The 14,852-nt window shown below is 33.6% G+C and overlaps 1 protein-coding gene across 2 annotated transcripts in view; it reads left to right on the top strand.

Moving 5' to 3' along the window:
* The window catches only part of PTPRK (protein tyrosine phosphatase receptor type K), a 619,393-nt gene that overhangs the window by 584,110 nt on the left and 20,431 nt on the right, over positions 1–14,852 (top strand). For both annotated transcript variants that reach the window (XM_005897592.3, XM_005897591.2), the window contains exons 16-21: positions 4,895–5,079; positions 6,775–6,862; positions 7,977–8,053; positions 10,759–10,795; positions 12,792–12,889; positions 13,322–13,438. In XM_005897592.3, the coding sequence (XP_005897654.1) occupies positions 4,895–5,079; positions 6,775–6,862; positions 7,977–8,053; positions 10,759–10,795; positions 12,792–12,889; positions 13,322–13,438 (602 nt within the window). The remainder of the gene's footprint in view (positions 1–4,894; positions 5,080–6,774; positions 6,863–7,976; positions 8,054–10,758; positions 10,796–12,791; positions 12,890–13,321; positions 13,439–14,852) is intronic.

Here is a 14,852-nt window from a genome sequence, read left to right as displayed (position 1 = left end):
TCTATCTAATGCCTATATACCTTATTATGAAGTTTGAATTTAGAAGTATATCTATAAATATACACTTATGAACTTGGAGAAAGGATTAAATCTATTTTCCAAAGTTAGCTAAAGTGGAATGAATATAATTACCTCTCTAAGTACCTCTCACTGGATAGATCTAAATGCATTTTTCCCCCTAATTTTATAATCTTTATAAATTGAAGTTGAATCTTCTTGGTTTTTAAAATTGGACTGACTACTGAACTATAATTATAGATGTACCTTTCCTGATATTTTGAGGTAACCCAAGTTGAGAAAGAGAATGGTCCCTTTGCAGGTTATAGTAATAAAGAAAGTTTAATATTTATATTTCTTAAGAAATGATAAATCTATTTTAAAGGAAAAAAGACTATGAAATACAACTTTAGGGCAATATATTCCTTCATGAGCTTTGTTTTCCTGCAGTGCCCAATGATCCACTTGTGCCGACCGCTGTGTTAGGTGAGGCCCTAATTCTTTGTCATCTTTTTTTGCATGGATCACACCTCCTTGCATGGGTTACAGCTTTGTCTACACAGTATTTACAGGGCAGAAGCAGTTTGATTTTGAAAATGTAGTCCTGATTTTATCAAAGAGAGCAATTGTGATCAACCCAATTAGATCTAGTGCATTTCAAATTAGTTGGGTATACTTTTTAAAAACAACTTATCCTTTAATTCTTGGTTCTGTTAGATTTGGAGTGAGTACAAGGACCCTTAATATGAATATATAACTAATGTTTATATTTGCAAGTTAGTAGAATGAATCCAAATGTACACATTTCAGGGGCCAGTGCTACCAGAATCGCTAGTATATATATATAAAATATACCTGATTTAAAGGGATTTTTCTAAATCCTCCTAATTTTATAACAACTAAAGAATGCATTTCCAAGTAAACATTTGGCATTTGTGCATTTGCTTTAGTTTTGTCTTAGTTAAGAATTTATAAATGCAGGTAAAATTGCTATAGTATTAATAATGGAGTTTTGCATTCTATATGCACTTTACATGATAAGTGTTATCTGTCAAAAAATTTACATTAAGCCAAGATTTACCACCACACTGGAGAAGGAAATGGCCCACTCCAGAATTCTTGGCTGGAGAATTTCATGAACAGAGAAGCCTGGCGGCCTACAGTCCATGGAGTCGCAAAGAGTTGGCCACGACTGAGCAATTAACACTACCAGTGCATAACATCTAAGACAGCTAGTATTGCTAGTAATAAATAAGACCTTTTCAGCTGTAAAATTAAATAAATCTTTAACAATATATTTAAGAATGCAATGGGTTTCATTTCGATTTGTGCTCTATCCCTTGACTAATTACACAGCAATGATTCATGACCAGCTGGCTTGTATGTTCACAAGTCGTCTTATCAGTTTGTCCCCCGTGCTTCTAATATTTAAGATTTAATCAGAGAAATGTAGAAATTGCCAGATAAATGTACCTTTAAAATTCCCAGTTCTCATGTTTTATATTTAAATTTCTTTGAACATAAGACATCAGTTTACACATATTTTTATTATCAACATATTTAATGTTTAATTATATTTTCAAAATATGTTAGGACAATACAACTAACTCAGTTAAGTAAAATATACCTTTTTGACTAAAATAGTTATTAAAAGCTAAAATTTTAAAATACAAGGGTATATTCTAAAAGAATCTGTAAGTCAGTGTTTTCTGTCTCTGACTGCACTCTCCCTTTGATATTCCCACCAATAAGGTCAGGGAAGTGAGCTGGGGAATTTGCCCCAAAGGATGGCCTGATCATATAGGGAGGAGCCAGGAATTATGGTCTTTGAGAGGCATCAAATTCCTCTGAAAATGTCATCTTCTGTTGAGCACTGTAGAATAAGGTCAGCATCAAGCTCATAAGTTAAATTCAATGAAGTTATTAAAAATTCAAGGAAAAAGATAGTTACCTGTTAAAATTTCATTATGGTAATATTCAAAGACATGTAAAATTGGGTCTAATAAGTCTCAGTCCGCCTGTGAACTCACAAATATGAACTCACGAAAATATTCATGAAAAATGTCTTTGCTTCCTCTTCAATAAAATGATATAATAATTCTTACCATACCTTCTCCACAGAGCTTAGTAAAGAGAAAATGAGATAATATATAAAGTTTAAAATATTATTGTAATAATTTTCCCATGAAAGAGGATATTTATTTTTAAGGAAGGCTAGAGTTAACACAATAGAATTATAAATCTATTCATTTAAAAAATCATTGTGCATTTTATTTCATTTTGTAAGTCAAGCTGGTTGATATTTTTTATATTTCTTCTTTGAAAGCTAAATAGCTTGTTAATCATACCAAATTTAGAAATGATTTGTTGCATTCTTCATCATTCTTGGAATCACCGTGTTTATAGTTGTTTTACATCAGTTGATTTTGTATTTATAAAGCAATTTTTGAAATCACTTCAAATATTGCTTGATATTAATATCTGCTTACTGATTTAAAAAGAAGTCAGAAACTTTTGTATTGATTCATATTTTTGTTTTCTTGTGTTTTACTGCTGCATTGGGTTAAAGTCCCTATTACTGGTAAGTGTATTGCAAAGAACTATAGAGGACCTTTCCATCAAAGAAATATTTAAAGTTATTCTTAAATGTGTAGTAAGGATAATAATTAGTACATGTACTCTTGCTTCTAGTCGCATTGTTAGGTAATTCAATGAGGTGAGGTAGAAATGTATAGATATTAATAATTCATATGTAATTATTTAAAAAAAATACTGCTCATTGTACTACTGTATTAAAGCCTAATGCAAAGCAAAAGGCACTGTCTACCTCATCTTGAGACGTAATCATGTAAGATCTGGAATACGGATGAATCCTCTGTTTCTTACTGAGCCTTTTACAAATGTAAATATTCCACTGCTCCAGCAAGTACAATGTGAGCTCAGGTCTGCTTCACAGAGCACTGACTACCTTTATTCCAGCTTGGGTGATTGCATTTTGCCTTCCTGACATTCTGTTCTCTTTACCTCTTATCCTAATCTGTATATTCTGTGATAGTGCCCCAATCAGTGGCTTCTGGATTTAATTTTACAGGGGAGATGTATATTTCTTTATGTCAGTCTATTGATTGCAGTATTTTAGCAAAGGCAGACCAATTGAGTGTCATCTCATAGAAAAAATACCAAACGCTCATGAATCATGGTTGCTAGCAAATGTTTGTGTGTAGAGGGGTGGGAAACCAGAGTAAAAAGTGTCAATTCTTTTGGGTATTTTTAGGTCACAACAGAATCCAACAGAATTTTTTTTTTTTTTTAATTCAATGTGGAGTTTTAGAAGTAAATACAAAAGAAAAAACTACGTTCAGTCTAGTAAGAGAAAATAAAGTAAATGCAATCAAGCTAAATTATAGAAGCACACAAATCTGATTGTGGGGTTCTTTTTTTTTTTTTTTTTTTTTTTCCTTCTCCAGGAAGAAAAAATGTTTATCATGGGGACAACAATTCATTTTTTGCCATATCCTATTTGTAGAGTTGGTGATAGAACAGGCAAATGTACCAGCACTTGAAATATGTTTAACTGTTAACTAAATATCGTTCTCTACAGTATGCAGTATCATTAAAACAAAAGTTCCCCTAAGAGTGTACTTTCTCTTCTGTTAATGAGTATGGCAGTATAATGTTTGCCAAAGTAACACCCCTTAAAACATTTGTTTTTTTTTAAAGATGGTAAGTTTAAATGTGATCATTATAAGCATGCTTCTTCTCGTTGTAATGATTAGCACTATGGTCATTAAAATAATATTTATTTTTCAGAGGTAAAATGTTCTTGTTCTTTTCTTCCTTCTTATGACAGAGACTTAAGAGTTTCTTTTCATTTTAAGCTAACAACACAGTTGGGATGGGGCCTGCACTTAAATGTGGGTGGTGAGGGATTTAATGGATTTGTAACTAATTGATTCATTGAAATATTGAAATATTTATTGAGTGACTGCTTTTACCAGGCATTAAGAATAAAAAGAAAAATATGACTCTTGTCTCTACATGCTAAGCATTTAGAGTTTAGTTAGAAAAAGAGATCAAGAAATAAATGATTAAAATATATTGTAAGTGAAATGAATGTAGGAGAACAGAAGGCCATGGGAATGTAAAGCAGGCGCTGTGTAACTCAGCCAAGATGGGCCATGGAGGAATTCCAGAAAAAGTATCTAAATATTTTGTCCCAGAGACAAACCAAGGTTTCTTGTACACAGTAACCAGAAGAGTCAAAATGTATCAGCAATAAAAAACAGCAATAATAGTAAACCAAGGGAGTAGAGATGAAGTGTAAATGCACATGTAACCTGGCTGGCAGACATAGTGGGCTGTGGGCAGATTCTGTAAATGTTCAAGTTTATGGGTCTGGAGTATTTCATGGTAAAAAGTCCCAGGTGGAAGGGCATAGTAGGACCACAGTGGGGATGGGTTGCCTATATAGGGAGGTTGGGATATGGGTGGGAAAGAATTTGTTCAATTCAATCAACAATGAAAACACCTGTCCAATTGACAACTTGATCTTCTGGTCTCACAATATACTACTATGACTGCAGATACAAGAAAAAAGTCAAAACAGCAAAATCTCCCACTTATACTTCTTTAAAGTGGATCAGCTGTTTCTCTACATCTCACAGCATCTGTTGTCTTGCTTGTATACACATATTAATAATATTCCCTGACCTCCTACCTGGAGCTGAAGTAAAAGGCTTTGTCTTTATAGGGATGCTGCCCGAGGTCTGTACTATATTTCTTTCTTCCTCCTATTATCAGAAAGATCATAAGATCTTAAAATCTGCTTTGCATAGATATATATTAAACAAGGTAACTTTGTCTTTTTTTTAATCTTCTGGAATCTGAAACATGGCAGATGAGAACCACAGTGCTACAGCAGAATCCAGTCGTCTTCTTGATGTACCTCGCTACCTGTGTGAGGGGACAGAATCCCCTTACCAGACGGGACAGCTGCACCCAGCCATCAGGGTAGCCGACTTACTACAGCACATTAATCTCATGAAGACATCAGACAGCTATGGGTTCAAAGAGGAATATGAGGTGAAAGTTTCAATACTATGTTGAATCTTACTTCTAACCATGATACTCAGCAGAATTTAGCAGCTTTTCCTCCCATTTACATAGCAAGCACTGGAATACTCTGTAGACCCTCTAATCCTTTGTCTATGAACAATCTAGTGGGCATTTGAGGAGAAGGATGTAGATGATTGAAAAAAGGATACTTCCTGGAGGTATAGCTGGGTCAAAATTCATTTTAATAAAAAATATTGGATTCCATAATTTATTTTACTATGCTACTTAGAGACCAGTTTGTTAGACCTTATGTTTTCCCCACTCAAAAATCCATAGCAGAATATCTTGAGTCCTAGTGTACCTTTGCAGTTTCTGCCATTTGAATGACCTAAGCAGTGGATACTTGTCTGCCTCTTTGCGTGTTGACCCTCTGTTGAAAATAAGATCAAGCTATGGGTGTTAAATGTGTTACTTGTCACTCTGAGTTTTGTTTTGAGGATTATAGGTTGAGGGTGGCTGGGAAGAAAAACAGAGTACTGCAAATTCAGACAACAAAAAGCAGCCCAAAAAAGGGTGTGGGAAGTTCTTTCATCCTTATTTCCCCTTCCTACCCAAAGTAAAACAGCAAGATTATACTACAGAGGAAGTTATTTAACTAAACATCCCAATGTACATAATATAGCAAAAAGGAAATAGTTCTTTTGCTACTTTTCACTTATGAGAAATGTCACTCGGGTGTAGATGTACCTCCACCACCAAACACACACAGTTAAAATGAAAGAAGCCAAGGGGTACCTTACTTTGAAAGACCACCTAAAATATAATACCTTTAACTTCATAAGGAATCTTCTAAACATCGCCTTTTATTCACAGATTACTTGTTATACCTTAGTTTGGGAGTGAATGAAATTATTTTTGAATTTTGAATGTTGGTTTTAGATATAGGCTGGAAACACTATGCTGTGGTGACAAAATAGCACAAGGAATTACAATATTCTGTCAGAACTATTTGTTGTTGTTGTTCATTGCATGTGTATTCCTGTGTACCTCACTTCAAAGACCATTGGCTCTTTGAAGACCCCCTTTCTTGTGTTGAGCAAAGTTTTTAAGTTTTTCTGCAAAAAGATATCTATACCCATATTTTAAATTGCTGCATATGGTAATTAAACCAATCAACAAATTCATCCGTTCCAAGATTCTTGGAGATGGTGACTCTTTTTAATTTTCATATGGTCTCTTGTTGTGGAGACTGAGTCCTTTTCATGATCTTCAAAGAAACTAAAATGTGATGTATTGCACATGATTTAATGAATAATTATGGGAGAAAACAGGTTTTCTTTGTCCTGTTAGAAATGCTAAAGGAAGCATATTTTTGAAAGATGCTCATTAAAAGTAGTTTTGAAGTCTCTGATGCTTTCTCTACTTCCGTCTCACAAAGCTGCAGTGATGTTAAATTTGAAATACTTTTAAGGCTCCCCGCCCCCCTGCTTTTTTCCCTAAAGTTGTTTCTTGTCCTCAATTTGAACTCAGTCCAATCCAAGATGAACAAGTATGAGTCCAACAAACAAGCTTTGAGGTCTGAAAATTGATCTTGTTCACTGCTGTAGGACTCCCTTCCTCCCTGAGAAAGTGGCTTTTACTATTTTAGTCTTTAAAACAGACAGACTTGATTCAAGGAAAGGAATTAAATTCAGTGTGCTTGTTAATTGTGCTTTTTTCTAGAGCTTCTTTGAAGGACAGTCAGCATCTTGGGATGTAGCTAAAAAAGATCAAAATAGAGCAAAAAACAGATATGGAAACATTATAGCATGTAAGTTCTCTTATGAGTCTTGATAAATGTAAAAACCAGGTGTAGAAGATAAAGGGTAAATTTTCAGTTACTCCTTCTATGGTTTTAAACTTTAAAAACAATCCCAGAGGATGGCGATCTGTATGAAGTAAGCTTTTTAATATTATAATAGCATTGGATATTGGCAGCAATTCTGAAATTGTCATCATTCTCATTAATTGACTCAGATTCTTCATCTTGTGGTGATAATGTGCTGCTGGATTTTATGTTTGCACATAAATGCCTGGAGGTGTCATTAACAACTGAAAATATTAGGATAATGAATATGAAGGATTTTTTTCATGCTAAATTACTATAACTGTTCCACCAAATACATTCAAGGTGGGAGTGTTATTCCTTCCATATACCTTGTTTCCTTTCTTGGAGCCAGTGCCTGAATCCCATTTGCTCCAAGTTATTTATCATTAGGGACTTCCTCCTGATTAAGTCTTCAAGGTGTATTCATGAGATAAATAAATTGATTTTATTCATATGAAACCGTAGGAGCAGTAAGAAAAGTGACAGATAGTTTAGCTTGTAACTAGCTGCTGATTTTACTTAGACTACTTTATTCTCAATTTAAATTATTTTACACTCTCTTTTGAATACATCAGAGTTTAACCTTTGTGAGAGTAACCATAACTCTCACAAAATAAGAAGTTGAGAGTAGGGTTTCGAAATTCACTCCCTAATTCTGTGGCCCATTTGCTGTAAAGTACAGGGAGAAAAGATCCCACCCATTTAAAATCATGCCTAACAAGCAAAATTAGGAGTTAAGGCAAGTTTAGTAATTCAGAAAAATTTATGACTGAAATGATGATTTATCAGACATTACTATCATGTCTACTAAAAATTTCCTAACTATGAAGATGCTAGTCATTGAAGCTTTCTTAACAAAATATTATCATCAAAATAAGTAATGAGTTCATTAAAGTTCTTGCATTTTTTCAAATGACTGGTATCCAATGAAATTTTGAAAGTATATTATGGATAATCTGTTGTTAACCACTGAATTATGTTAAGTTTCTACTAGGGTCATTGTCTCAAAACAGGGGGGAATTTTAATAGCTTTTATTTTATCCTTTAAAAATCTCAGATGATCACTCCAGAGTAATTTTGCAACCTGTTGAGGACGATCCTTCTTCAGATTACATTAATGCCAACTATATAGATGTAAGTATTTTTATCCTGCAGTATGCCCAATTTATTGGCTTATATATATATGTATATATAAAAATCTTTTCCTTGTTATTACCTATAAAGTGATTGCTAGCTTTTTAAAATAAAGAACAAACTGTACACTTTTCTTTGTTCTGCGTCCTAGTACTTACTGACGTTGTTGTGCTTTCTTTCACACCTGACTTTGGTTTGGGCTGTAGATTTGGCTGTACAGGGATGTAAGTACCACTATATGTAAATAACAGCACCCTATTATAAATACTTAATGTAACTACTCTTAACTACAGTTTTTCCTAATGCTTACTACTAGTTCTCTCTGCATGCTTCACCTAACTAGCCTCATACAGTATATCTATGTTCATTTTTCTGTAACTCCTTTACATGTGTAAAGATCTATTTTACCTCCCTCCCTTTTCTATGTTTAGAAAAGCAGGATCATTTTTAGCTTTTGACAATTTATTATGTACTCGAGTTTTATTTGTTGATGGTTTCTGTTTCTGGCTTTTATCCTACCCTTCCCTAAACATATGTGAGAAGCTGGATAGTATGATGTGTATTAGTGTTTCTGAAATTTTACCTTTTTACATTTGACTTCTGATGTTAAAAATGGGTAGGGAGACTATTTTGTGGTGTGTGGTATTGGTTTGTAAAGTATTAAAATTACCCAGGCAAAATAATTATAAAATTGCATTTATAAAATACACATATCACACATATATATTGAATCATAAAAATGAAAGTTTGTTTTAATATACATTCCACTGTTCAGTGTTGGTTAAGACATATGTACATGCAAATCCTTTGTTTAATGCAAGTAATTATCAAATAAAATAAAATATTAAGGATGCAGTATACTACATCCAAGAAGGACAGGCTCTGTTCATATTTCTTGGTTCAAAATCACACTGGAAATTGCAAGAATTAATTCATCCCTCTGTCCCTCACTTTCCTCATCTTTACAATGGGGATAATAACAATACCACTAACCTCATCATTTTATTGTGAGAATTAAATGAAGTAATTCATGTTGATCATTTAGCACAATGCCTAGCACATATTAAGCACTCATTAAACTTCACTATTTAAAAAAATAGTTCAGGCATACTGAAATGAATTAATTCTAAATTTGTATTACTTGTAAGGCAAAAGATAGAAATATCAACAACTGCAGCATATATGATACATTTATAGATATGCAAAATATATGTATGATTAGGATCTAACTTTTTATAATTTCTATAAATAAGAAATAATTTTATCACATTTATTAAGTTCATGTTTTATAGTTATTTTGTGACTTGTCATTATTTATATATTTGAATTAATGAATTTTATTAACTATAGTCTTTGAGTATATTGGTTAAATTTTTGATCATTATTTTACTCTCATTCAATATGGAAAACTAAACAGTCTACTCTCTAGAATAAAAATATCAACAGTTCTCTGACAAATTCGTACTTGTTCTTACCTGTTTAGTTTAACCTTGGTTTTCTGCCAAGACCCTGGCAGGACATTTGGTCCTATCCAAAACATCCGTTAAAGACATTTGGTCCATACCAAAACATCCTTGATTTTTGCTCCTTTCCAAAATGTCCATGGAGACATTTGGTCTATGCCACAAGTCCTTGATATTTGGTGCCATCCAATACTATCTGGCATGGACCAAGTATGCTTATGGACATTTTGGATAGGAACAATTTTTAAGGACCTTTTGGCATGGACCAAATGTCTTATGGACATTTTGGGCACAACCGAGGGTCCTATAAATATCAACAATTTTTGGTATGCACCAAATGTCTTACAGATGTTTTGGATAGGACCAGATGGTCTGCTAACTCAGGCTTTTACTAAAGCCCTTTGCTGAAGACACAACAAAGACAAAGCTTAACCCTATTAACATTTTTGCTACTAATGATCTATTGAAATTTAAATCAATTGAAAGCAACTGACAACTTATCTTTTATTTGGAGTAATTTCTTTATGGAACAATATCAAGTGCTTAACTATATAAAACTCTTGGCACACTATAAAAAGAAAGAAAAAAGTACTAAACGTTTTGTTCAGGATAAGATGCATTTTTTAAAAGATTTTTTTCCCTATATATGTGTGTACCTATAATTATGTGTGTGTAAATTAATATTATCAGCACATACAAAATAGTTTTGGCAGATTCCTGAACATATTATCAAATAGAAGTATTCTCTAAAAAAAATCTCAGCAGGACTTTGACTTGATGCACACATGCATTGTCCAGCTCTAACATTGGAATGTTCTGTTATTTTTTTATGGTTCTAATATGTCGTTGTCCATCTGTAATGCAGTGTGTTGTACTTTTGGATGATAAAATAAGAATTAATATTTTTGGACACAGTTTTGCCAGGAATGAAACTAAAGATTAACATGAAGGCATAAACATTGTAGTGAAACCAAACAAAATCTATAAAGTTATTTTCCAGCAAGCAAAACTCAATTGTGCAATATTTATTCTAATCAGACCCCTTAAAATATTTAATTTTTGTTTTATTTTTACCTTTCAGATAACCTAGGTTTGAGAAGTGAACTATGAGTTCACTACTCATTTCTGGACTTTTTACTATAACTTAATCTTAACAGGTGGTTGTCTTCATCTTTTTATGCCTTCATTCATTTATTTCTGACACTGATATAAAATGATGACCACTTTGTTCTCCTATTTTAGGGCTACCAGAGACCAAGCCACTACATTGCAACTCAAGGTAAAACTTTGCCTTTTTAAATACAGTAGAATAACCAAATGATAATAGAGTAGAATAATCAAATGATAACAGAGTAATCAAACTTGCTTAATTCATCTATATGATGTTTTCTTGAAATTTGATCTGAGTTAAAAAAAAAATCAGCTCTTCCAGTTAACACTGTTCTTTATTCATCTGTATAATACAGATTGTTTTATCTCTTTAACATGTATATAAATTAAACCTTGGTTTACTTTTTTAATTAAAAGTAAAATAGAACCTGCTGGTAGTCTTTGAGATTTGGTTCTTGGTATCTGGATGTCCCAGAGCACTAGTAAACAGTGCTGGGCAGAGAAATTACTTATTTTTGATGAAAGCAACTGAGATCTCATCTTATATAAGGTGCCTGTTTCCTTGCAACAGAGTTTGTTGGCCTGGCATGTAATAGTACCCAAGGCCAACATTGCTATAATGAGATGTTGGACTGTCTTGCAACAGTTTTTTTTTTTCAAGTCAAGACTAAGACATAGAAAAGGGCTGAAGGGAACTTATTTGAGTTCATTCTTCGTGGAAAAGTAGAAGAAAGTGAAGAAATCTTGTTAGAGTGGCACACTGGAGAATAAAAGTATCCTAACGACCATACCAAGACCACCTCTAGTTATCTCCCCAAACTGACCACTGACCATCAGATAAGAAAACTGCACATCTTCTTTTATAAAAAAGGAAAGTAAAACAAAAGTTAATTTGCTGTTTTTACAGAGGTTATTTTCTAAGTGTTTTTCACATATCTTTGGAGTTACTGAGTTTAATTAATTATAAACTCTTTAAAGTTAGAAAGATCATCCATGGTGAATGATATTCTTGTTTCATGCTATAGGGTAAAGTTTAGCCCAGTAGATGCTTTTGCAGCTCAGAGATGATACCATAAATTAGAACATGTCCTTATGTATCTGATCAGAGAAGGTGATGGCACCCCACTCCAGTACTCTTGCCTGGAAAATCCCATGGACGTAGGAGCCTGGTAGGCTGCAATCCATGGGGTCGCGAAGAGTCGGACACGACTGCGCGACTTCACTTTATATATCTGATAGTTCTTCATTAACCCCTAAACTTCACTGTTTATAAATGATGTGTGTATATTTAATTAGTAATGTGTGCTGTTTGGTTGATGGTGGCATAAGACTTCCTATTTTCCCATTTACAAGAAGATGAATTAAAGTAACTTAGAGAGAGATATGGAGAAGGCAATGGCATCCCACTCCAGTACTTTTGCCTGGAAAATCCCATGGACAGAGGAGTCTGGTGGGCTGCAGTCCATGGGGTTGCTAGAGTTTGACACGACTGAGTGACTGCACTTTCACTTTTCACTTTCATGCATTGGAGAAGGAAATGGCAACCCACTCCAGTGTTCTTGCCTGGAGAATCCCAAGGACAGGGGAGCCTGGTGGGCTGCCATCTATGGGGTCGCACAGAGTTGGACACGACTGAAGCGACTTAGCAGCAGCAGCAGAGACAGATATAGCCCCTGCTTCCCTGGTGGCTCAGTGAATAAAGAATCTGCCTGCTAATGCAAGAGACACAAGTTTGATCACTGGGTCAGGAAGATCCCCTGGAGAAGAAATGGCAACCCACTTCAGTATTCTTGCCTGGGAAATCCCATGATCAGAAGAGCCTAGTGGGCTATTGTCCATGGGGTTGCAAAGAGTTGGACATGACTGAGTGGCCTATACAACAACAACAGAGACAGATATAAGTACCCTAAAAATTAGTGGTGTCTTCTGAATTTGAAAACACAGAAGGCAAACTGAAGCAAACAAACTTGTATATATCTATTTTTTTGCCTTTAGTGTGAATTTAGATATGAATTGAATTGAAATACTTTTAATGACATTTTGTGCTAGGCCTTTATGTTTTCTACTTTGGTTCATTTAGTTTATATTGTCCTTTTTCTTATCTACACTTCTTTTTAACTACAAAATTTCTCTGATAACATACTATTCAAATTCATTTTTTATAGGCCCAGTTCATGAAACAGTGTATGATTTCTGGAGAATGATCTGGCAAGAACAGTCTGCATGCATTGTGATGGTCACAAATTTAGTTGAAGTTGGCCGGGTAAGAGGCAAAAAACACCCTGTGTATGATAAAATATGAGTATAAGTTGAACAGCAATCCATAACACACTTAGAATAGAATACCATTCAATTGTTTGAAAAACTTTCTTAGGCATAGCATTTCAACTGAGTGCTCCTAAGTGAGTCTTTGATTGCTAAGAAATTATTTGATTTCTCATTTATTAAAGTAAATAAACTTTGATTTTATGTTAGAATCTAGTTGCATTGTCAGGCTTGTATGTTTTTATGAGATTACACAAAATCTTTCTATCTGTTGTGTTACAGATTATTTTATTTATGTATTTTTTTATTATTTATGGATTTTTAAACTGTCTTTTAACTATGACCTGAAGAGTTATCACTGAAATTAAATCATCTTGGTTAATGTGTATTATATATTCAGGTTGACCTATATATACTTTTTGTCATTTAGGTTAAATGCTATAAGTATTGGCCTGATGATACCGAAGTTTATGGTGACTTCAAAGTAACTTGTGTAGAAATGGAACCACTGGCTGAATATGTAGTTAGGACATTCACCCTGGAAAGGGTAAGTACCCTAACGTTCTACAATATTAAGTATATTGAAATTGTTTCTTTTTTTTTCTTTTTTTAAAATATAAACTTATTTATTTTAATTGGAGGTTAATTACTTTACAATATTGTATTGGTTTTGCCATACATCCCTGTCAAGAGTTGTTTTAAGGATGCTATAAAATCCATCTATTTATTTATTCATTTCACAAGTATTTATTTGAGAGCATAACACGTACCAGGCATGTTTCTGAACCTTAAGACACATTAAACCCTTTCTTTTGTGGAGCTTATAATCTGTTGAGGGGAAAAAGGCAGTAAAAGTTAATAAATAAATACATCATATAGTTTGAAAAGTACCATGTATAAAAATAATGTTGGGAATGGAAACAGGGAACATTGCTGAGGTAGAGGAAGGAATAGTTTACAGTTTTAAAAGAATGATCGGGAAAGGAGTAGTTGAAAAAGTAACATGTGATAAAGGCTTGAAGGAAGTGAGGGAAAGAGTAATATATCCCATGGAAGGATTATATCCCAGGGTGAGTGTCCCTGGCAGAATATTCCTGATGGAGGGAACTGTGATTTCATAGACCTAGAGGCATGATATTCCTGTCGCAGTGAGAAATATACTGGAGTCTAGGGTATTGAGAGATAGGTAAATGAAAGGGAAAGAAATGTGATTTAAAGTCAGGGAAATTACAGAGCCAGATAAGTGAGGTCTTGTGAGCCACTATGATGATTTTAGTTTGTATGAAAGGTAAAAGTAGCCGGCCATTGGAGGGTTTGAGCCCAGGAGTAATACAATCTGACTTTTTTTTTTAAATAGGTTCAGAAAGACTAAAGCTAGTGGGCAGTGTGAGAGGACTAAAGTAAGACATAAAAGCAATAACATACATTGTTACAGAAAAGTTTAATAAATTTGACCACACAAAAGTATAAAATTATCTGTATCAAAATAATTAATTAAAAGATGCACACACAACAAAGAAATTGTGATTATTTACTATTCTTAACTCATAGCTTTAATATAAATATAAAGGAAATACTAGAATCTCTGCCCCACAAAAAAGCAACTGCTAACATGCCTATTGAAAATGTTTAACCTCATGTGCTGATATACCATTTTTTTCCTTTTTTTTTAATAAAAATTTATTTATTTTAATTGGAGGTTAATCATTTTACAATATTGTATTGGTTTTGCCATACATCAAAATGAATCCACCACAGGTATACACGTGTTCCCCATCCCGAACAGCAAGCACTTTTAGAAAAATAATAATAATTCGGATTGATTTTAAGAGTATGATGAGACATATTTTCATGTGTTGCTGATCATATTTAAATTGCCATAAACCCTGTGGCTTTCCAGGTGACACTAGTGGGAAAGAACATGCCTGCCAGTACAGGAGACATAAGGGACATGGATTCAA

This window comes from Bos mutus, chromosome 9 (genome assembly GCF_027580195.1).
Source record: "Bos mutus isolate GX-2022 chromosome 9, NWIPB_WYAK_1.1, whole genome shotgun sequence".
NCBI classification, from domain to species: domain Eukaryota; kingdom Metazoa; phylum Chordata; class Mammalia; order Artiodactyla; family Bovidae; genus Bos; species Bos mutus.
Note: the sequence above shows the minus strand (reverse complement) of the source record. Positions and strands in the feature narration are given on the sequence as shown.